This window comes from Coregonus clupeaformis, chromosome 16 (genome assembly GCF_020615455.1).
Source record: "Coregonus clupeaformis isolate EN_2021a chromosome 16, ASM2061545v1, whole genome shotgun sequence".
Classification (NCBI taxonomy): Eukaryota; Metazoa; Chordata; class Actinopteri; order Salmoniformes; family Salmonidae; genus Coregonus; species Coregonus clupeaformis.
The window spans coordinates 51,526,648-51,551,471 of record NC_059207.1 but is presented as its reverse complement, the minus strand read 5'-3'; the positions used below and the strand labels follow the sequence as shown (position 1 = coordinate 51,551,471).

Sequence of the window (24,824 nt, the reverse complement as noted above, 5' to 3'; positions counted from 1 at the left end):
CATTCTTTGTCCTCCAAACACGACGAGTTGTTTTTACCAAAAAGTTCTATTTTGGTTTCATCTGACATTCTCCCAATCCTCTTCTGGATCATCCAAATGCACTCTAGCAAACTTCAGACGGGCCTGGACATGTACTGGCTTAAGCAGGGGGACACGTCTCGCACTGCAGGATTTGAGTCCCTGGCGGCGTAGTGTGTTACTGATGGTAGGCTTTGTTACTTTGGTCCCAGCTCTCTGCAGGTCATTCACTAGGTCCCCCCGTGTGGTTCTGGGATTTTTGGTCACCGTTCTTGTGATCATTTTGACCCCACGGGGTGAGCTCTTGCGTGGAGCCCCAGATCGAGGGGAGATTATCAGTGGTCTTGTATGTCTTCCATTTCCTAATAATTGCTCCCACAGTTGATTTCTTCAAACCAAGCTGCTTACCTGTTGCAGATTCAGTCTTCCCAGCCTGGTGCAGGTCTACAATTTTGTTTCTGGTGTCCTTTGACAGCTCTTTGGTCTTGGCCATAGTGGAGTTTGGAGTGTGACTGTTTGAGGTTGTGGACAGGTGTCTTTTATACTGATAACAAGTTCAAACAGGTGCCATTAATACAGGTAACGAGTGGAGGACAGAGGAGCCTCTTAAAGAAGAAGTTACAGGTCTGTGAGAGCCAGAAATCTTGCTTGTTTGTAGGTGATCAAATACTTATTTTCCACCATAATTTGCAAATAAATTCATTAAAAATCCCTACAATGTGATTTTCTGGATTTTTTTTTCTCAATTTGTCTGTCATAGTTGACGTGTACCTATGATGAAAATTACAGGCCTCTCTCATCTTTTTAAGTGGGAGAACTTGCACAATTGGTGGCTGACTAAATACTTTTTTCCCCCACTGTATATTCCACTTCCTATCTTGCCATATCCCACTGTCTTCTCTCTCACACTATCTCTGCAAATCCACCTCCCCCTCTGTCTCTCTCTCCCTTCTTGTCTCTCAACCTATCACCTCTCCTCCCCCTGCTCTCTCTCCCTATCTCCTTTTTCCACCCGCAGTGGAATTCTGGTCCTTGGGTCCTTATCGTGTCCACATAGAGAGAGAGAGAGAGAGAGAGAGAGAGAGAGAGAGAGAGAGAGAGAGAGAGAGAGAGAGAGAGAGAGAGAGAGAGTGAGAGTGTCGATGGCCATGTAAGGGACTGTGATACACACCGCAGGCCTATTATAGGAGGGCAGAAGATAACATGAGCCATACATAAACCCTCACCAGCATCACACCTAGTCCTGGGTACAGAGAGCTACTATACCACACACAGACATGGTGAGTACTAGAACAATGACTCAATATTATACATCATTTGCCATCTGACTTTACTCATAAGCAAAACCTTTTGTAACGTTTATCTGGAATTTAGTTCATTGTTATGAGGAAATATTAGGGTCGTTCCACGAAAGAGTGCCTTTTGCGTCCCTTTGATATTTTAAGTAGAAATTGTGCACCAATATTGAATTTTAAAAGCCTATTATATTAAATGAAGTGCCCTTTAATATAGTCCACATTGAGAAATCAATACATCTGATTGTTTATAAAAAATAATTTGATAAGTGCCAAAATTAGTTGTACCTGTCCCTCCGTCAACCCTGTGTCAGTTCTAGGAGGATTTATCCAAGTTTCACCATCATTGCAAAGCCCTAGCTATTGCTTGTTGCTTTGACAAAGTCATTTCTGAGGATTGTTATTTATTTCATGTGATTAATGATTCATTGAAGTCTGTCCCTCATTTTAAGTTCAACCCTGTTAGGTGAACTTTACTCTTGTTTTAATATATTGAAACTATTCCTTTTTAAATCATTTTTTTTAAAAATGAAACATTGAACATCTAATAGTCAAATTATAGAGCTGGTTGTACTATTTGCAGAATTTTTTGGGTGTTTTGTGGTGGAACAATGAGCGGGTGGCACATAAGACATCAACCCTGTTACCCATAGATAGGCTAGAAATGTTTTAACAATTTAATTGTTAAAACATGCATTCAAGCTTGCATTCAATTGCCACAACAAGCTTCCATTCCCCCTGTCCCCCTGTCACAATCCAATCGTCAACCCTGTTACTTTATTTGCCACTTAATAGGCACTTACTGTAGTCCTTTTTTTATTTAACCTCTTGAGATGGGAAAATATGTTTTTTTATGAAGTTGTGCTCTTTATGACAGAATGTTAAAATTAGGTGAAATAATTGTATAACATTTTTTTTTTACCAAGTTACTCTTCTCAAAAGGAACCGAATTGGTGGAACGACCCTAGAATGTTTTTTGACTATGTAGAGAGTAAGCCTAGTGTTAGGTTTGTAACTAAAAGGTACAACTTCAACAGAGTCAAAAACCCATTTATACTATGTGTCCTACTATTTTAATTAGAAATGAGAAATTACAAAGTCCTTAGAAAGTCATTTGTGCTTATTTAAATGGAAATCATACTAACTTTGGATGACCTTGGTCACGTAAACCTGGATGTTTTACTGTAAAAAGATGTGTAAAATGTATGTGACATGTGTGACCTTATTTCTCCTTTTCATTCTTTCACATAGAATACATGGTTTTCATTGTTACATGTTGATGTATATATATTTTTTTATTCCCTCTCTGCTTTCATTCGTTTACAACAGGTGACAGTAAAATGATCATGTGTAACCTCCTGTCTATTTTTCTGGTTTCTCAGGCCAGTAAGAAGGCTGCTAATAAGAGACAGAGGGGAGCCCAGAAGAGCTGTTCCAATGTCTTCTCCATGTTCGAACAGTCCCAGATACAGGAGTTCAAGGAGGTATGTAGCTACAGTACACTTACACTGTCTACTTAATAAAAGTGCCATTTTGGTGCAGTTTGGATGGCTGGTCCATAGACATTAGACATCAGAGGAAACGGCTCTAAATATAAGACATAAAAACATTTGGATAATCATTATTTATTTTATGATGAAGGTAAAATTCTGGGAGGAAAATCTATTAACAACGGATGTACTGTGTTTATTTCCAGGCTTTCGGCTGTATTGACCAAGACAGAGATGGTGTAATCAAAAAACAGGACCTGAGAGAAACCTATGGACAGCTAGGTATTCTGATAGTCTCTCTTTAAAAATGTGTGTGTGTGTATGCGCGTGTGTATGTTGATTTATGTTTTTGTGTACCAGGGAAGCTGAACGTTAAAGATGAGGAACTGGATGAGATGTTGAACGAGGGGAAGGGTCCCATCAACTTCACTGTGTTCCTCACTCTATTTGGAGAGAAACTCAACGGTGAGACCCCATCCCTCTACTTCTCCACCCCTTCTGCTGTATGCGTCTTTTGTTTGTTCATGTTGACTGAACTGTAACCCTCCCCCTACAGGCACAGACCCTGAGGACACCATCCTCGCTGCCTTCAAGCTTTTTGACCCAAACAGCACAGGCTTCGTCCACAAGGATGAGTCAGTATCATTTGAACCTACACAGATTGCCAAAATTTGCAATGACACATAATGTGGACAATTAATTATTAATTAGTTATGTATTCTTTAAAGGTTTAAACGATTACTGATGAACCAGGCTGATAAATTCACAGCAGAGGAGGTTGGTATTGTTTTATTCCTTCTAACCAATTTTTTTTCTTTAAAATAATAAATAAACAAATCACACATTTGACAAAATACTAGAGCGAGAGATAAACCATTCTATCAGCAGTTCTACATAGACAGTAGGCCTATGGTCAATATTTATGCACATTGTTGCCTAATCACTCTCTGTCTTCTGATGAAATCCTCAGGTGGACCAGGCGTTCTCTGTGGCTCCAATTGACGTGGCCGGCAACATCGACTACAAGTCGCTGTGTTACATCATCACACACGGAGACGAGAAGGAGGAGTCCTAAAGACCCTCAGCAAAAAACCCTGACCCAACCCATAACCCCTGATAGAGCAGAACTGGAATCTCCTCTGTGGTTGTCTTTTGCCAATCCAGTAAAGTAATCAAATCAACACCTGTCTGTAAAAAGTTTACATTTGTTTGTAGTTACGTTTAGATACAGTACAGTTACAATTTGTGTTATCTCACAGTTGAATAAAAGCGTTGTCATCTTTATAGTCATACAAACTCTTGTTTCTGACAGCTGATGCCCATACTGGGACCAGAACACTCACAAACTACACCTAACCACTACAAAACCTGTTCAAGTCAACCTAATTAATCCCCCACATCCATCTCCCCCCTCAAACACTGCAAGATTTAGATTAATGCAGCCATTTTTATATCAATATCAAATCATTTCTGGGACACAATTAGGTACCTTACTGTGATTGTTTTCAATTAAAATGGTCAAAAATAAACAAAAATAGTTTCTTAGCAAGAGTAATTTCTCAAGCAAGAATTTTGCTAGGACTGTCTGGGAGTGGTCTGAGTGGGGAGGGGAAAACTGAAAACTAGCTGGTTTTTTTTACTCTCTTTCTTATTGGTCTGTTAACTAATTTACCAGGCAGGCCAAAACGCCATCCCACCAAAACAGGCTGTAATTTCAGGCTCTTACACTAAAAGAGATATATCATCATTTTCACAATTTCACAGTATTATTCCAACCTCATAGTGTGGAAATGTATATCAAACACTGGAAAATCCTATTTATAACTGCTTTAATACCCCAAATGTGATTTGTTAGGTGCATTCAGGAGAAAGGGCCACACTGCAATGAGTCTGTGTAGTTCCAGTCAGAGCCATGTATTTAGAATACAATTCTAAATATATGGCTCTGTTTCCAGTCATTTAGGCCTTGGTTGCCGTGGATACAACAACAAACCCTTTTGTAAACTCCACTGCCAAACAGCCACCACATCTACTGGTCAAACAGAGCTGGACAGCCAAGATTAACCCACATTTGTAAGCAAGGCTGGGGATACAAGCTACCCCTTCTAAGTCCCTACTGTTAGGTGTTTATAAGATTTTGTGTTTTTTGCCGTGTGAGATGTAGTTGTTGTAGACGAAGCAGAGATGCCTATATCTTCTGGAGCTGAGGGTAGAGTAGATGTGGGGATAGATACATCCATAGCATGGACGCCAGATGGGGTGAAAAAAGAGGCAAAACTGGTCAAGAACTGTGATTCCTATCTAAGAAGGTGGGTGGATTGATCTTTACTCTGTGTTGAATTAAAGTGACATCTTGGTTAAAACATTATTTTGCATCCTCATCAAACACAACATAATGTATTCATGTCCATATGTCTGCTACAATGGTCAATTAACATTTGAACAATAGTAAAACAATGTAATACAATGTTTTAGGTTATTTTAATAACTTTGCTGTTATCATCTGAAGGAATTTTATTGCTGGTCATTAAAAGCTGTTTTAGTGCTGCCTGTCCCTGTCCATCCAATAGTACCCTCTCTTTCATTGGAACTATGCTGGAGGACATAGGGATGTCAGGCACTAAACAGGCTCATTGTTTCAACTGGTCAAGCTCTTTCCTCAGACAATGGTAGAATGTCTCTTGCACATAAAGTTTGTTTTCAATTTGTGCACCTTGGTTGGACTGCAAGGTAGCTACTGTACACTTACTCTGTATCTGTAATACGATGAATTGAGTGAGTCTGCTATGCTCTGATATTAACAGGTATCTGGAAAGCCAGGCAGGGAAGAAAAAACACAATAGCACCATTTTGGGGGTACGTGTCGTCAGTGTTATAATAACAGGCCAATTAAACAATTAGAGTTGAAGTCGGAAGTTTACATACACCTTAGCCAAATACATTTAAACTCAGTTTTTCACAATTCCTGACATCTAATCCTAGTAAAGATTCCCTGTTTTAGGTCAGTTAGGATCACCACTTTATTTTAAGAATGTGAAATGTCGGAATAATAGTAGAGAGAATGATTTATTTCAGCTTTTATTTCTTTCATCACATTCCCAGTGGGTCAGAAGTTTACATACACTCAATTAGTATTTGGTAGCATTGCCTTTAAATTGTTTAACTTGAGTCAAACGTTTCGGGGAGCCTTCCACAAGCTTCCCACAATAAATTGGGTGAATTTTGGGCCATTCCTCCTGACAGAGCTGGTGTAACTGAGTCAGGTTTGTAGGCCTCCTTGCTCGCACACGCTTTTTCAGTTCTGCCCACAAATGTTCTATGGGATTGAGGTCCGGGCTTTTTGATGGCAACTCCAATACCTTGACGTTGTTGTCCTTAAGCCATTTTGCCACAACTTTGGAAGTACAGTCGTGGTCAAAAGTTTTGAGAATGACACAAGTATTGGTCTTCACAAAGTTTGCTGCTTCAGTGTTATGATATATTTTTGTCAGATGTTACTATGATATACTGAAGTATAATTACAAGCATTCCATAAGTGTCAAAGGCTTTTATTGACAATTACATTAAGTTTATGCAAAGAGTCAATATTTGCAGTGTTGACCCTTCTTTTTCAAGACCTCAGCAATCCGCCCTGGCATGCTGTCAATTAACTTCTGGGCCACATCCTGACTGATGGCAGCCCATTCTTGCATAATCAATGCTTGGAGTTTGTCCGAAATTGTGGGTTTTTGTTTGTCCACCCGCCTCTTGAGGATCGACCACAAATTCTCAATGGGATTAAGGTCTGGGGAGTTTCCTGGCCATGGACCCAAAATGTCGATGTTTTGTTCCCCGAGCCACTTTTGCCTTATGGCAAGGTGCTCCATCATGCTGGAAAAGGCATTGGTCGTCACCAAACTGTTCTTGGATGGTTGGGAGAAGTTGCTCTCAAGGATGTGTTGGTACCATTCTTTATTCATGGCTGTGTTCTTAGGCAAAATTGTGAGTGAGCCCACTCCCTTGGCTGAGAAGCAACCCCACACATGAAAGGTCTCAGGATGATTTACTGTTGGCATGACACAGGACTGATGGTAGCGCTCACCTTGTCTTCTCCGGACAAGCTTTTTTCCGGATGCCCCAAACAATCGGAAAGGGGATTCATCAGAGAAAATGACTTTACCCCAGTCCTCAGCAGTCCAATCCCTGTACCTTTTGCAGAATATCAGTCTGTCCCTGATGTTTTTCCTAGAGAGAAGTGGCTTCTTTGCTGCCCTTCTTGACATCAGGCCATCCTCCAAAAGTATTCGGCTCACTGTGCGTGCAGATGCACTCACACCTGCCTGCTGCCATTCCTGAGCAAGCTCTGCACTGGTGGTGCCCCGATCCCGCAGCTGAATCAACTTTAGGAGACGGTCCTGGCGCTTGCTGGACTTTCTTGGGCGCCCTGACGCCTTCTTCACAACAGTTGAACCTCTCTCCTTGAAGTTCTTGATGATCCGATACATGGTTGATTTAGGTGCAATCATACTAGCATACTTGCCTGTAGAGTCCTTTTTGTGCAAAGCAATGATGACGGCACGTGTTTCCTTACAGGTAACCATGGTTAACAGAGGAAGAACAATGATTTCAACCACCACCCTCCTTTTAAAGCTTCCAGTCTTTTATTCTAACTCAATCAGCATGACAGAGTGATCTCCAGCCTTGTCTTCATCAACACTCTCACCAGTGTTAATGAGAGAATCACTGACATGATGGCAGCTGGTCCTTTTGTGGCAGGGCTGAAATGCAGTGGAAATGATTTTTGGGGATTAAGTTCATTTTCATGGCAAAGAGGGACTTTGTAATTAATTGCAATTCATCTGATCACTTTTCATGACATTCTGGAGTATATGCAAATTGCCATCATAAAAACTGAGGCAGCGGACTTTGTGAAAATTAGTATTTGTGTAATTCTCAAAATGTTTGACCACGACTGTATGCTTGGGGTCATTGTCCATTTGGAAGACCCATTTGCGACCAAGCTTTAACTTCCTGACTGATGTCTTGAGATGTTGCTTCAATATATCCACATAATTTTCCTTCCTCATGATGCCATCTATTTTGTGAAGTGCACCAGTCCCTCCTGCAGCAAAGCACCCCCACAGCATGATGCTGCCACCCCAGCGCTTCACGGTTGGGATGGTGTTCTTCGGCTTGCAAGCCATTCCCCTTTTTCCTCCAAACATAACGATGGTCATTATGGCCAAACAGTTCTATTTTTGTTTCATCAGACCAGAGGACATTTCTCCAAAAAGTACGATCTTTGTCCCCATGTGCAGTTGCAAACCGTAGTCTGGCTTTTTTATGGCCGTTTAGTGAGCAGTGGCTTCTTCCTTGCTGAGCGGCCTTTCAGGTTATGTCGATATAGGACTTGTTTTACTGTGGATATAGATACTTTTGTACCTGTTTCCTCCAGCATCTTCACAAGGTCCTTTGCTGTTGTTCTGGGATTGGATTTGCACTTTTCGCACCAAAGTACGTTCATCTCTAGGAGACAGAACGTGTCTCCTTCCTGAGCGGTATGACGGCTGCGTGGTCCCATGGTGTTTATACTTGCGTACTATTGTTTGTACAGATGAACATGGTACCGTCAGGCGTTTGGAAATTGCTCCTAAGGATGAACCAGACTTGTGGAGGTCTACAATTGGTTTTCTGAGGTCTTGGCTGATTTCTTTTGATTTTCCCATGATGTCAAGCAAAGAGGCACTGAGTTTGAAGGTAGGCCTTGAAATCCATCCACAGGTACACCTCCAATTGACTCAAAATATGTCAATTAGCCTATCAGAAGCTTCTAAAGCCATGACATAATTTTCTGGAATTTTCCAAGCTGTTTAAAGGCACAGTCAACTTAGTGTATGTAAACGTCTGACCGACTGGAATTGTGATACAGTGAATTATAAGTGAAATAATCTGTCTGTAAACAATTGTTGGAAGAATTACTTGTGTCATGCACAAAAAGATGTCCTAACCGACTTGCCAAAACTATAGTTTGTTAACAAGACATTTGTGGAGTGGTTGAAAAACAAGTTTTAATGACTCCAACCTAAGTGTATGTAAACTTCCGACTTCAACTGTACATGAATTGATACAATAAATCAACACGTTAGATGTTGTTCTGTCTTTTCACATAGTTAAATAAAGTTTGCTTAATCTAAAAACAGGATGCCAGTCAACATCTTGCTGGTCCAGATGGAGAAAACATGGACACTTTCTCACCCGGTACGTTATTAAGGAAGAGGGATTTTTTTGCACCTTATATGCTAGTGTTAAGATACGTTTTACCAAAATATGACTTAATTGGCTTAACTCTTCCAGGTGTGAGCATAGATCCTAACACACAACAGAAGAAGGGAACCAGTGATGAAGGCAAAACCTCAGGAAAACAAACCAACGAAAAGAGCTTGAAGAAATCCCAAACGTGTACACTTCTGTAGAGACACAACACTACGAATGGACTGCACACTTGTTGCTTTGATGCCCAACACCATAATGCATTACTTAGTGCCATATAATCCCATTGTATTGAGTCTTTATGATCACCCCAAGTTCTCTTCCTTGCCTGTTACTGTGATGAATCATAGAAATGGGGAGAGGGAGAATATATTTGATTTGGGAATGACTGTAACTGCAATCTATGCCTATCACTTTGCCTATTGAACAATTGCCTACTGTTATTAATTGTACTGTTTGGCTCCCTTTCATAACCTATGTTGAATAATGTCACAGTACTGTATGTAAAACACTTCAAAGCATCAATTGACAGTGTTTTTCCTGATTCTGACTATCTTGCTCTGGTAGCTTAGCTTGTTAATGAACATCACAAAAAAGAGAGAGCTGTAGGCTAATGTTTATTTCCAAATGATTAGCAGCAATGACTGATCGACAGGATTGATTAACTGGCTCTGAATGTACAGCAGCTCATAACTACAGACAGTCATGGCATACGCATAACACTTTCTGACATTTAGAACTTTGCGATCAAACAACAAAAAGGCTACAGTCACAATTGTACTATTCACAAGGTTATCCATTTATTGTAATGCCTTAACACAGGATTTTACAGTCATTTTCCAGCAGATAATTAGAACAGTGTTTCATAGCAGCACAAGAAAGAGCTATTCAAATCCAAAACGGATGCTATTGGACCTGCCACCTCATCTCCTTTACAGTTCCACTGCACTTGTGTCATCACAGTACACGAGAGTCCTTCCTCTTGTAATGCCATTGGCTTATCAGTTATCATCCTCTACAGACACAAACACACTCTCAATGTTACATCACTGAATGGTTCGTTCACACGATGGAGGTCTAGTCCGTGGTTGTCAGTAGTAGTCAGTAGTGGAGTATTCAGGCAGTGATGGCCAGCTCCTGTCCAAACTCCCTGATAAGAGCTTTTGGATGGGCCTACGTCCCCTTCTATACACTGTGAATGTGAAAGCAAAATATGTTTTGACACTGCGTGATCATTGGAGAAACCGAAATGTGATGTGACCACTGCCAAAGTAAAACTCTCGTCTCCAGCGGTCGCGCTGTAGGTTGCTAGAGAATGAGCGGTCCTTTTCATACAGTAGAGGAGGGTGTCAGTCGCCGTTACTGCTGCGGTCCTCCTCACCCCCCACCACCATGCTGCTGTATTTCTTCTGCTGCTCTTCTTTATACGTGTCCTTCACCTTTGCCCTCTTTAGGCCTCCGTCCCTACAGGGGAACAAACGTGTTGTCTAGGAGATACTAACACAAATAATCTGTGTGCAAGAGATACTGCAATTGTGTGTCCATGCTGAGGTCTAAGAGATGCATAGCAGAAGTCCAGTATGAGACAGACAGGATGCCATTCATAGTAAGATGGGGGGAGATTCTTACCAGGACAGGTCCACTAGTCCCCCCTGATGTGCGATGACAGACTTGACTCGGTTGGCAAACTGGACAGCATCCTCCCCTTCCTGAAAACATGAAATAAGTCAGTGGCACTTAGTGCATAACTGGCAGGTACTGTGTAAGTGTGCGTGTGTGTGTTGTTGTATACACACCTGTTGGTGCATGGCTGGCAGGTACCAGACATTACAGACTATAGCCCAGCTAGTCATCATCCTGAGCAGGTAGCTCACCATGTTGTACTTGGCGCTGTTCCAGAATGCATCCCCAAACTGAGGGTCATACTGAGGGAGGGAGATGGTCCCACAGTTGACAGAAAACCTCTTCAAATCTGTGCTGACTTTCTCGTGCAACTTTTCCAATGTCATCTTTGCATGATTTAGGGAAAAATCAAACACTGAACAGAAGTACCTTACCTTTATAGCTACTGGGTATATTGTTCCTCCGATTTCAAAACTTCCCTTTTTGAACATCATGACAGATGTGTTGTTGATACAGGTCCCTGAGGAAACCAGAAGTATGGACTGGAGATAAACCACAACCAGAACAACCAGAGACTGCACTAGATAGGATCTCTATGATAACAACAACGCTCTCCAAAATGACAGATAAGGGAGATAAATGCATTCTAGCAGATGCTACTCATATGTACAGGTATAGGATGACCTTACTCTACCTGGGTTCGTTTCCCACGGGGGGCCAGTATGAAAATGTATGCACTCACTAACTGTAAGTCGCTCTGGATAAGAGCGTCTGCTAAATGACTAAAATGTAAATGTAAAATGTAACCAATGCAACACCAATGCAGCTTATCCGAACCAATGCTAAACAGACATTGGCTTAGATCAGTGTCTAAAGGACTTCACCCTACTCCATTGTAGCACTTACCTTCTGGAAAGATCAATATAGGAAGCTTTGTCTTGTCATTCACGTGATCTCTCAACCTGTAAACATTAAGAACAGTTAGAAAACCTAACTTTATATCTGGGAGGAGTGTGAACATAGCTTTAACTGGAACCATATAATGTATGTCCATATCAGGATATCTTAGTATTAAATTATATCCCCAGTTAAATGGCAATGACATTTATGCTTGAATGTGCTAGAGTTGGGGATTTTGACAAGCACCTACATAACATACGTCATCTGTCTGGCATGAGTATGTTATCTGGATAAGGAAATATGATAAGATAAGTGAATACCTATGATAAAACATTGTATTTTGATGTGTATTGTTGTGCTAAACAGGGCTCATCTGGAAAAGAGAACTTGGTCTCAGCATTGACTCCCTGTCAAAATAAAGGTTAAATAAAAAAAGATATGACTGATTTATTTGTCTGTAGCAATTTTCTATGGGCATATCAGTGCTTGTCTGAACAGTGTTGGTAGAGGTCGGAATACCAGTGTCTGGTGCCAGGAACATGCCCAACCCACTGGCTGATAAGATAGTGAACAGATAAGCTCACCTCTTGGTCACTAGGTGGCGATCTTTCATATCAGCTCTCTCAAACCAGATGTGAGGACAGGACCTCGCCATGGACCTCTGCAGCACTCCCATCAGACCACCATGCGACTGGCCCACCTAAAACACATCAGATCAAATTACATCTAAGGTCCTCATAATACCTTTCACAGACAATTAATCTGAACAGGATTACAGTAGTAGAAGATAGTAAATTAGCAACAGATAAATGTATAGACCATTTCACAGCACTGAGACTGCACTTTCTTTATACATGCTACTCCTTGGCAATGTCATCCGTAAGCACAACATGCACTTTCATTGCCATAGTGATGATCATGATACCCAATTTTATTTATCTTTGAAACCTGACAATACTTTACAGTCAGCCCGCCTTGAGACATGCCTCACTGATGTTAAACACTGGATGACAACCAAGCCAGAAATGATGCTACTTGGCCACAAGAAACTCACAGTGTCAGACCTCACTCTCAACATTTATGGTTGCCTCATTACACCAAACACGGTTGTTAACAACCTTGGTATTACCTTTGACCCTGGTCTAACTTTTGACAACACATAAAAAGCATATCCAAAACCCATACTTCCATCACAGGAACATTTCCAGAATTAGACACAATGGTCCATGCATTTGTTTAAATTAGATTAGACTACTGCAATGCCCACTTCTCCACCTGCTTAGACTCCACTATTAAAAGCCTACAATTGTACAGAACACTGCAGCTTGTAATTTAACCAACACTAGAAGGCATGAGCACACCACTGCGCTACACTGGCTGCCTGTAAGGTATTGTTCTGATTTTAAGATCTCTTAACCTTTAAAGCCCTGCATGGCCTTGCCCCCTTTTATCTGACAGACATGCTCGTTCTATACAACCCAGTGAGGGCTCTCCGCTTCCAAGGAGCCGGTTTGCTTTCTGTACCTAGATGCAGAAACAATGAGGGGGCAGAGCATTCTCTATCAAAGCCCCTCAGTTATGGAACAGCTTGCCCTGTCAGGTAAGAGGGGCAGGCACCATTGATAGTTTAAAATCACATTTTTAAAAAAAACACCTTTTTAGCCTGGCATTTAATCAGTGATTGTTTTATGTTCTTTTATTATCCTTTTTACTGCTTCCTGATTGATTTTACATTTTTCATTTTATTGTTTTAATATAAAGTGTGTTGCGATTTAAAATGCACTTTAAATAAAGTTAGATTTTATTTTATTTTGCTGAGTGCAAACTTGAACATTGTGAAAATTCTGTGCAACTTCCAGCGCTCGTTTACTGTGAACACTGAGACACCGCTTTAAGTTACAGTTTCAGACAGTGGTCAAGTAGGCTACCGTGGCTATTTGATCGTAATGTAGGCCTAACAGAGTGGCCTGCCATCAAAAACAACTGAGAAAATGCATCCCATAACATTTTAACATGGAAATAGCTGTTCTATAATTCAGCCTACAGTAGCAGCCAATGTGGGGTGTTCAATGTAGGCCTTCATTCCATTAGACTTTTGAAAAAAAAAAAACATTCAGGGCTTGACATTAACCTGTTTATTCACTTGTTAGGCTACTTAGCTTATTCAAGACATTTCAAAATACAACACTGCCCCTTTAAGACAAGAAAACGCTCTTTACCCAACTCGCTTTTCAAAGATGTCTAGAAATGTATACGTTTTGTGCTTTGTAGGAAGCAATCACTGTGCAATCACATTGCTGACTATAAATTATCTAAAACTGGGCTAATAACTCACTGACTAGCAAAGGATATGAAAACATGTGCTCACGTGGCTACATGCAGCTCTGGCTTTGATCTCCAAACAAGCGCATCTACTCATGACCACTCATGCTGTAAACACAGTCCAGTTCAATGTGATTGGCACAGATCCATATATGGCAATGGTCTATTTGCATATACCAGGCGGTGTCAGAGGAAGGCCCTAAAAATTGCCAAAGACTCCAGCCACCCTGTTCTCTCTGCTACCGCACGGCAAGTGGTACCGGAGCGCCAAGTCTAGGTCCAAAAGGATTCTTAACAGCTTCTAACCCCATGCCATAAGACTCCTGAACAGCTAATCAAATGGCTACCCGGACTATTTGCATTGAACCCCCCACCCCCATTTTTTACGCTGCTGCTACTCTCTGTTTATTATCTATGCATAGTCACTTTCTCTCTATCTACATGTACATATTACCTCAATTACCTCGACTAACCTGTGCCCCTGCACATTGACTCTGTACCGGTACCCCCTGTATATAGCCTTGTTACTGTTATTTTATTGTTGCTCTTTAATTATGTTAATTTTCTATTTTCTTATTAAAAAAAATTACTTCAGTTTATTTTAGTAAATACTTTCTTAACACTTATTTTTCTTAAAACTGCATTGTTGGTTAAGGGCTTGTAAGTAAGCATTTCACTGTAAGGTCTACACCTGTTGTACTCGGCACATTTGACAAATACAATTTGATTTGATATAGGCCTACTGTAGCTCTGGTTATGCTGCATTTGTCTGTGTAGAGTATGGGCTGAGTAGTGTGTGTCAATGAAATACAATCCTACCTGATGCGTTTTGCCTACAACAAAATCTCTTGCATAGTTAATTTTTGCATACTAAGTCTTGCATAGTTCGTTTAGTTTCGGTATGTTGCATTGAAAGTGGCTAATATTGCGTTGATTCAAATCACAATTCCCAGAGTAAAGGGAAACATTGATAGTAAAACTAAGGGGAAAAACTCCAGAAAGTTGAGTGAAGTTCAATCTCGTGCTTCTCTGCGCAGGTTGATATTTCTTCATTGTGGCAGTTCCAGTTTAGAAGGAACATTGATTATAAAGGTATAAAAAATGAATCAAAAGTTTAGCCATTTCAAGCTAGGCTTAATTTCTGCTTTATTTTACATACCATGGCGTAACACCCATCATTGCAGAGAATGACAACATCAATCGGGGAGGTGTGATTGGCCACACAGATTCCTCCTTTTCTGGGTCTGTTTTCTCTGTAAAACACAAGACAGAGAACACACGCAAGACACACGTTTAAGTGACAGACGTGCATCTTACATCAAAACAAAGCTCTGTGCACATATCACGAGGACCTTCCGTAGAGTCACAGGGGGACATGATGGTGTGTGAAAGCCTGCTGTGTATGCATGTGTCAGAGGAGAGGAGTGTTCACTGACTTGTTATGGTAGTGGATGGTGCAGGAGAGGCCTCGAGCACAGATCCTGTAGCACATCACATGGACCCACTCACTCAGCCAGGACTTGAGCCTAGAAAACACACACGGACACACACACCACACACACGTAAGAAGCTACCATGAAGCTGATTAAATACAATAACACAAGACAAACATCTCCGTTTTTAAAACAATCCCGTGTGAACCTGTAGATTCAATGCAGTGTAACTGTACCTCCAGTTAGGGAGGAATCCTACAGCAGTGGTTCCGATCACCAGCCAGGTCAGGCCTATAGATGCCAACATGATCCTGAAAGAAAACATTCTGAATCAGGAACATACATGAGACACTACAACACATTATACTGGTCATGGATTAATGCATTGTCGACACTACATGGTTTATTGCTTTGTTGGGTGTAAATCCTGTCTATGCAGCAACACCATGGTCAGTCAGTGGCACGTATGCTTGGTTCATGGATGTGAACTGTAAGAGAGCTAAGGCCTTATTAAAGGGGAGCACAGTGATGATGACTGATTTCACACTCCCAGTAATTACCTGAGCGGAGCCAGGATGCAGTAGCGTATGAACACGCCCAGGCCCCAGACCATGGTCAGTTTGAGGCTGATGTACTGGAAGTCGATGTTAGTCCGAGTTAGCAGGTTCCACGACACCAGCTCCTCTGACGAAAACCGCTGGGTCACCTGGAGGTCAGAGGAACAACATTAAAAATAACGTAGTAGGCCTACCTGTACAGTAAGTAAGTCTGGATTTTTTTATAGATGTTGTACTCTTTTGTCCAATCCTGAATCAATCCCTATTCCCTGGGCCCTAAGCACTTCCTGATACCCATTCAATGACCACGTTTACATGCACATAGTATTCCGGATAATAGCTCATATCCCGGTTAAGGTCTTATTCAGAATAAGATGTTTACATGCACCTTTGATATTCTGCTCACGAGTATCTCTGTATTTATGAATAAACAGAAAATTCCTAATTTGCCCAGGGACTACGGAACAAATTTTTGACGGGGTGCTGAAAAAGTTAAGCCTTATTTAGATATTGTTCTGCTTATAAATTCTGACATTAGGTAGGCTTCTGCCATTACTTGATGGTCTGGAATACTAAATAAAGCCTTGCTCACCAGAATAATGTCATAAATCGATAGAATGAATGCGGTAAAGTTGTCTTTAATTTCTGCTTCTCTTGCAGACAAGACGTTTAGGGACCGGGGAGATTTTCCACACAAAATTTCCAAATGAAATATGTTTGTTGACCAGTTTTAAGGAAATTAAAAGCTGTGAAAACGATCCAACATGTTTCTGATAGAAATTCAGTTAATTTTGGATGCATATTTTGGGTTGAAAGTGAAATACTGTCAAGCTTATATTTTGCTGAAAAAAAATGCCCATTCACATTTCCTCAAGATGAAATAAATAAATAAATAAATAATATTTCTCTACTCAAAATTTATATTTGGTCTATCATTTTACTGCAAGAAACACAATTCTGCAGGAGTTAATATTATAATAGGCTACATGTGAGGCCTACAGTCAGTGTCCAGACTTCAGTTCCAATTCCAACTATTGCTGTTTCCAAATGAACTTCAAAGGTTATACAATGCAAACAAAAACAACAGTAAACGGGATAAGATGTTTACATGCCACAGTATCCCTCTAAGATCAGCATATCCCAGGCATCTTATTCGGGTTATTGTACTGGGATACGAGCTTATTCGGGGTATTGTAAACGGGATATGATGTTCATATACCGTCAACTCAAAAACAGAATATTTAAGTATCCCCGAATAATAACGGGATATTGGTGTGCATGTAAACGTGGTCATTGATTTGAAAGGACTGGAGGGGTGTGCAGTAGGCAATAAATTAGGAAACTCTTCCTAGCCTACCAGAGGGTTAGGTGCAGCTACATGTATTACTCAGCTCTACTAGAGGCCAGCATGGAATGTCTGGGGTTGGGGGTACATTTGGAATTAGGCATCAATCTTATTCTAGTGTGTGATCTCACCTCATCCTCTACAATATCCTCGATGCCTCGTCTGTAGAAGTAGAAACAGTCGCTGAGGGTGAAGTCTCCCCCGACTGGTGGTTTTGGGCGACTGCGCCTTAACTCCCCCAGCTCCTCCTCCATAGAACCATCATCCCTCTGGACGAGGCCTGGGGAAAAACACACATACACGCACGTTCAACTAATCCACCTTATCATTTTTAGATTGGATTATATCGTACCACCATTTGTAGTTGATAAGGAAGATGATTCAGTGTTATCTTTTACCATAGATAAAAGACCATTCACAGTATTACAAACCTAGAGCCAATAGGCTTTGAATTTTCATACATTTTGAATGAAAGGAGGACAAATTGGTCAAACCACTGTGGACTTGTTAGGAGCTGTTGATGAAGGAAATGAATCAGAGGATTGCAAACACACTTGTGTCCCTAACTCTCACACTGTTGCCCCATATTGAGAAAACAAGATATCCTGGGCTGATATCTGAGTAATCCTTATTTAACCTTATCCTAAGGTAACACTAATCCAGATATAAATAGATGAAATCCAGAGTTTATCACTGTTGGCAAGGCCTCACCAATAGAATTGTCCTACAGAATCCATATTGACAGGCCATCAAACAGAGAAAATGTCAGTGGCCTTGCACTTTACGACCTGGGACCACTTCAGATAACACAACAGCTGAACTGATCAGACAGCAGTGTTCACTGATAAATCAGGCTCCTTTCTTTCCTTAAAGGGCCTCCCTTTGTGTGTCTATCATCGAGGTAATCACAGGTCTAGGATCAGATTACCCAACCCCACCCCAAAGTGTATCCCTCCCTCCAGCAGGTCTGAAGACAATGGAATCAGCTAAGGAGACACTATCTGATAACAAAGGGCAAAGTCCAGGAGAGAGAGACTGAGTGACTCTGTGTTGAATTCAATCCACTATTTTCTTTCATTGAAAACTACACAAACACTTATTTTAGGAAAACATCAGTCCAGTACAAGTGAGGGGAGTGTATGTATCCATACAATACAGAAACCATCCTGTGAGTTGATATGCCAACAAATAAAAATGGCATATCGATGTGCTGTGCTAGCTAGTGAACACAGCACTGCGAGTTTAATTGAATTGCTCCCTGACTAGCCTATATGACTGCTGATTGTGATGGGAGGAATTGCGTCAGTTGACAGATAGGCAGCCAGCCCAGCGCCACATCATACAGTATAGCACATTGGAAATGCTCTCAGGTGACTGAGCTGGACCAATTACAGTCTTCTACTCAACAAACACTGCTCCAAGCCTTCTCCACTGCACGCCCCTGCCCTATAAACAGGTTTACACTGTCTCTAGGTTCTCAGAGGTATCGTTTTATATGACTTATCCCGCCCTTACCATTTAACGCGGCTTGGGCACATTGAGAAGCTGTATTTTAAAATGCAACCTATTATCAATTTGCAGTCAACCATTGACACCTGAGCAAAACTCATGTCAGGAGAGATTTCCATGCACTCAACCCTTCTAACTACTATGGTACACTAACATACTTAATTTATTCTAGGGCACTTTACATCTATCTGAGCTTCTGAACAACAGTGGATTTGTGACCCAGTGTCCTTGAGAGATAGGAGAACCAGACTGGACTGAAACAGATAACATACTGTATAACATGTTAATTAATTATGAGTTTCTCAAGGGTAAAATAAAGTAAGTCACTGAAAACGTCACTGTTTCTCGTTCCCAGACTTGCCCAGACTTGTAAGCCTAAAATATCTACTACCCAGACTTGTAAGCCTAAAATATCAACTACGCAACTTTAGGGAATCCCCCCGATCATTTCACTATCATAGACCAATGAATAAATAAATACATCTCTTCATCTCTCTATCCATCAATCATTCAATCAATCAATCAAATGAATATATTGATCAGTGTGAGAGCTCTGCTCACTGACTCACCATTGAATGAGGAGGATTTGAGTATCTGCTGCTCTTTATTGACTGTCTGGATCCTCAACGTGGCCCACTGGAGGACAGGAGAGAAAGGACACACACACACACACACACACATTTACCCCTGAACTCTCATCCAAGAAAACCTTTCAATCACTGTCCAGAGGCTTATTCAGGAGGTCATAAGGTTACAGGACGATTACAAAAATAATAAACAATTACACTGTAGAACATACTTTTCTGTCTAAAAACATCAATTTTATTTTTTTATTTTTTTTATTTCACCTTTATTTAACCAGGTAAGCCAGTTGAGAACAAGTTCTCATTTACAACTGCGACCTGGCCAAGATAAAGCAAAGCAGTGCGATAAAAACAACAACACAGAGTTACATATGGGGTAAAACAAAACAAAGTCAAAAATACAACATAAATAAATATATATACAGTGTGTGCAAATGTAGCAAGTTATGGAGGTAAGGCAATAAATAGGCTATAGTGCAAAATAATTACAATTTAGTATTAACACTGGAATGCTAGATGTGCAAGAGATTATGTGCAAATAGAGATACTGGGGTGCAAAAGAGCAAAATAAATAACAATATAGGGATGAGGTAGTTGGGTGGGCTAATTTCAGATGGGCTGTGTACATGTGCAGTGATCGGTAAGGTGCTCTGACAACTGATGCTTAAAGTTAGTGAGGGAGATAAGAGTCTCCAGCTTCAGAGATTTTTGCAATTCGTTCCAGTCATTGGCAGCAGAGAACTGGAAGGAATGGCGGCCAAAGGAGGTGTTGGCTTTGGGAATGACCAGTGAGATATACCTGCTGGAGCGCAGACTACGGGTGGGTGCTGCTATGGTGACCAATGAGCTAAGATAAGGCAGGAATTTGCCTAGCAGTGATTTATAGATGGCCTGGAGCCAGTGGGTTTGACGACGAACATGTAGTGAGGACCAGCCAACAAGAGCGTACAGGTCACAGTGGTGGGTAGTGTATGGGGCTTTGGAGACAAAACGGATGGCACTGTGATAGACTACATCCAATTTGCTGAGTAGAGTGTTGGAGGCTATTTTGTAAATGACATCGCCGAAGTCAAGGATCGGTAGGATAGTCAGTTTTACGAGAGCATGTTTGGCAGCATGAGTGAAGGAGGCTTTGTTGCGAAATAGGAAGCCGATTCTAGATTTAACTTTGGATTGGAGATTCTTAATGTGAGTCTGGAAGGAGAGTTTACAGTCTAACCAGACACCTAGGTATTTGTAGTTGTCCACATACTCTAGGTCAGACCCACGAGAGTGGTGATTCTAGTCGGGTGGGCGGGTGCCAGCAGCGTTCGATTGAAGAGCATGCATTTAGTTTTACTAGTGTTTAAGAGCAGTTGGAGGCTACTGAAGGAGTGTTGTATGGCATTGAAGCTCGTTTGGAGGTTTGTTAACACAGTGTCCAATGAAGGGCCAGATGTATACAAAATGGTGTCGTCTGCGTAGAGGTGGATCTGAGAGTCACCAGCAGCAAGAGCGACATCATTGATATACACGGAGAAAAGAGTCGGCCCAAGAATTGAACCCTGTGGCACCCCCATAGAGACTGCCATAGGTCCAGACAACAGGCCCTCCGATTTGACACATTTTGAACTCTATCTGAGAAGTAGTTGGTGAACCAGACGAGGCAGTCATTTGAGAAACCAAGGCTATTTAGTCTGCCAATAATGTAGCATTCACAGGACCTAAGTCACATGTTCAGAGTTGTGCTAATTGATCGTTGTGTACAGTAGACTTTCCCTACAGTAAACATGTGACAGCTGTTCATGACAGTAGAGTGACAATGTATTTCTTGTTCCCGCATTCCTGAAACTGATACAATCTCCAATGTAAATAAAATGAAGGACCATGTCTAGCCTACTGGCCAAGTCATGTGTACTGTATCTTATTATATTGTGTAGTATGAAAAAAGCATACATTTAGGACACAAAGCTTATATTTAGAACATGATGCATAGCCAACATTTAAGACAATTACAGACACATGCAGCTGTACACCTCATATTGTCTGAGTGGAGGAAGTTTACTAGCGTTTAAACAGTGTGTAGGTATTAGATTTCCTCTTTCCCATTTGTTGTACCCCTGTGCCAGTGAATGTTTGATGGTTGGCTACTTCTGGACAGAGGCATTTTACCTCCAGCATTTTGACCAGGATCTTCATGTATGTCTCAGAGATTCCCAGGGAGAAGCCAAACATGGCGGGCACCATGAGAAGAGCCACAATGAGGTAGGTCCACACCTTCAGCCCTGCCAGCACCATGGCCCAGAAATCCTCCATCGCTACAGACTTCTCTCTGTCACCCTGTGGAAATAACAAGAGGAGAAAGATAGTAGTAGTAATAGAGTACATATAGGGGGCTAGGGGACATAAATACACAAAACATTCAACCAAGGGTATCAGAGTAGCCTTTTCTGTTAGCTGCTTTTAGCAACGCTAGTATTTACACACTAGCGTTGCTAAGAATTGGCTTGCAAAAAAAGGGAATAGTCCGTCTGAAGCCAGAAGTTAAACAAAATACAATTTTAACTTACTCTGCCGATTGTCTATAGGGTTGGTCCTTATGCAGGGGGGAAATTTAGAAAAAACATCTAATAGAGCATAAATTAAACAGACTTTCCAAACGTGGGTCTCTTGTAGAGCCACTTCCTCTCCGCTTCCCTTATGTCAAAATAAAAGTCCTGCACGTGCGCCATACCTGCACAAAAAAGCAAGAACGTGTGGGGAACTTTTATTTTTGACATGAGGTAAGCAGAGAGAAACTGACCTCGCAGAGGAATTGCATGGGTCTACAACAGACCCACGTTTGGAAATTCTGATTAATTATACTTTCCATTAGGTGTTTTTTTCTCAAATTCCCCCCTGCATAAGGACCAAGCCTACAGACAATCGACAGAGTAAGTAGAAATTAAATTGAATTTAACTTCTGGCTTCTGGCGGACTATTCCGTAAAAATAAAATACGTAAAAATGTATGCACACATGACTAAGTAGCTTTGGATAAAAGCGTCTGCTAAATGGCATATTATTATTATTTCGGTTTTTTTGCAAGCTAATTCACAGCAACGTTAGTGTGTAAATACTAGTGTTGTTAAAAGCAGCTACCTCCCTGTATTCGTGAAGTATTCAGACCCCTGACTTTTTCCACATCTTGTTACGTTACAGCCTTATTCTAAAATTGCTTAAATTGTTTTTTCCCCCCTCATCAAACTACACACAATACCCCATAATGACAAAGCAAAAACAGGGTTTTTGATTATTTTGCAAATCTATACACAATTAAAAACAGAAATACCTTATTTACATAGGTATTCAGGCCCTTTGCTATGAGACACGAAATTGAGCTCAGGTGCATCATGTTTCCATTGGTCATCCTTGAGATGTTTCTACAACTTTTTGGGAGTCCACCTGTGGCAAATTCAATTTATTGGACATGATTTGGAAAGGCACACACCTGTCTATATAATGTCCCCCCAGTTGACAGTGCATGTCAGAGCAAAAACCAAGCCATGAGGTCGAAGGAATTGTCCGTAAAGCACCGAGACAGGATTGTGTCGAGGGACAGATCTGGGGAAGGGTACCAAAATATTTCTGCAGGATTGAAGGTCCCTAAGAACACAGTGGCATCCATCATTCTTAAATTGAAGAAGTTTGGAACCACCACCAAGACTCTTCCTAGAGCTGGCGCCCGGGCCAAACTGAGCAATCAGGGGGAAAGGGCCTTGGTCAGAGAGGTGACCAAGAACCCGATGGTCACTCTGACAGAGCTCCAGAGTTATTCTATGGAGACAGGTTTTTAGAAATGTTTGCAAATTTATTAAAAATTAAAAACTGAAATTTAACATTTACATAAGTATTCAGACCCTTTACTCAGTACTTTGTTGAACCACCTTTGGCAGCAATTACAACCTTTGAGTCTTCTTGGGTATGACGGTACAAGCTTGGCATACCTGTATTTGGGGAGTTTCTCCCATTCTTCTCTGCAGAATTCTCCCATCCTCGCTGTCAGGTTGGATTGGGAGAGTTGCTGCACAGCTATTTTCAGGTTTCTCCAGAGATATTAGATCGGGTTCAAGTCCGGGCTCTGGCTGGGCTACTCAAGGACATTCAGAGACTTGTCCCCAAGCTACTCCTGCGTTGTCTTGGCTGTGTGCTTAGGGTCGTTGTCCTGTTGGAAGATGAACCTGCGTCCCAGTCTGAGGTCCTGAGCGCTCTGGAACAGGTTTTCATCAAGGATCTCTCTGTACTTTTCTCCGTTCATCTTTGCCTCGATCCTGACTAGTCTCCCAGTCCCTGCCACTGAGAAACTTCCCCACAGCATGATGCTGCCACCACCATACTTCACCGTAGGGATGGTGCCAGGTTTCCTCCAGACGTGACACTTGGCATTCAGGCCAAAGAGTTCAATCTTGGTTTCATCAGACAAGACAATCTTGTTTCTCATGGTCAGAGTCTTTAGGTGCCTTTTGGCAAACTCCAAGCGGGCTGTCGTGCCTTTTACTGAAGAGTGGCTACCGTCTGGCCACTCTACCAAAAAGGCCTGATTGTTTGAATGCTGCAGAGATGGTTGTCCTTCTGGAAGGTTCTTTCATCTCCACAAAGGAACTCTAGAGCTCGGTCAGAGTGACCATCCGGCTCTTTGTCACCTACCTGACCAAGGCCCTTCTCCCACGATTGCTCAGTTTGGCCGGGTGGCCAGCTCTAGGAAGACTCTTGGTGGTTCCAAACTTCTTCCATTTAAGAATGATGGAGGCCACTGTGTTCTTGGGGACCTTCAATCCTGCAGAAATGTTTTGGTACCCTTCCCCAGATCTGTGCCTCGACACAATCCTGTCTCGGAGCTCTACGGATAATTCCTTCAACCTCATGGCTTGGTTTTTGCTCCGACATGCACTGTAAACTGTGGGACCTTACATAGACAGGTGTGTGCCTTTCCAAATCATGTCCAATCAATTGAATTTACCACAGGTGGACTCCAAATCAAGTTGTAGAAACATCTCAAGGATGATCAATGGAAACCGGATGCACCTGAGCACAATTTCGAGTCTCATAGCAAAGGGTCTGAATACTTATGTAAATAAGGTATTTCTGTTTTTTACTTTCATTAAATTAGCAAAGATTTCTAAAAACCTGTTTTCACTTTGTCATTATGGGGTATTGTGTGTAGATTGATGAGGATTTTTATTTCTTTAATCCATTTTAGAATAAGGCTGTAACGTAACAAAATGTGGAAAAAGTCAACGGGTCTGAAAACTTTCCGAAGGCACTGTAAGTGTACTTTAGCCCAGTCTGGCATGCTGCCTGGTCTTTTATGACACAGGAGTTCAGGATGTTGCTGGTTCAATATCTGACAGTACTACCTCAATTGCTACAGTTAAAGATATAGTTCAACCAAATTACATATTGTAAGCAGTCTATGGGCAAGGTAAAACAGCAATCCATGATTTGATCAATGATGCTTTGGACTAGCTCTCGTTCACCAAAG

At 41.3% G+C, this 24,824-nt stretch overlaps 2 protein-coding genes and 1 long non-coding RNA gene across 5 annotated transcripts in view; 2 read left to right on the top strand and 1 right to left on the bottom strand.

Moving 5' to 3' along the window:
- The first annotated feature begins 1,197 nt into the window (after positions 1-1,197).
- Positions 1,198-4,085, top strand: LOC121585088 (myosin regulatory light chain 2, atrial isoform). The gene is made up of 7 exons (XM_041901443.1): positions 1,198-1,298; positions 2,696-2,797; positions 3,010-3,085; positions 3,164-3,268; positions 3,360-3,438; positions 3,532-3,580; positions 3,774-4,085. Exons 1-7 carry the CDS (start codon positions 1,296-1,298, stop codon positions 3,876-3,878), a joined length of 519 nt encoding a protein of 172 aa, XP_041757377.1. The 5' UTR covers positions 1,198-1,295; the 3' UTR covers positions 3,879-4,085.
- Positions 4,086-4,531: 446 nt separating this feature from the next.
- Positions 4,532-9,577, top strand: LOC123492732. The gene is made up of 4 exons (XR_006661863.1): positions 4,532-5,112; positions 5,608-5,659; positions 8,983-9,040; positions 9,137-9,577. It is a non-coding gene; the product is annotated as an uncharacterized LOC123492732 (long non-coding RNA).
- Positions 9,578-9,830: 253 nt separating this feature from the next.
- Positions 9,831-24,824, bottom strand: part of LOC121585085 (glycerol-3-phosphate acyltransferase 3-like) — a 34,913-nt gene continuing 19,919 nt past the window's right edge. For all 3 annotated transcript variants that reach the window (XM_045225779.1, XM_041901441.2, XM_041901440.1), the window contains exons 2-14: positions 21,477-21,644; positions 19,311-19,377; positions 17,364-17,512; positions 15,891-16,036; positions 15,567-15,641; positions 15,334-15,423; positions 15,057-15,150; positions 12,160-12,275; positions 11,582-11,637; positions 11,110-11,195; positions 10,849-10,977; positions 10,682-10,761; positions 9,831-10,516 (exon numbers count right to left, since the gene is read on the bottom strand). In XM_045225779.1, coding sequence (XP_045081714.1) covers positions 10,402-10,516; positions 10,682-10,761; positions 10,849-10,977; positions 11,110-11,195; positions 11,582-11,637; positions 12,160-12,275; positions 15,057-15,150; positions 15,334-15,423; positions 15,567-15,641; positions 15,891-16,036; positions 17,364-17,512; positions 19,311-19,377; positions 21,477-21,644 — 1,371 coding nt within the window. In that variant the 3' untranslated portion in view covers positions 9,831-10,401. The remainder of the gene's footprint in view (positions 10,517-10,681; positions 10,762-10,848; positions 10,978-11,109; positions 11,196-11,581; positions 11,638-12,159; positions 12,276-15,056; positions 15,151-15,333; positions 15,424-15,566; positions 15,642-15,890; positions 16,037-17,363; positions 17,513-19,310; positions 19,378-21,476; positions 21,645-24,824) is intronic.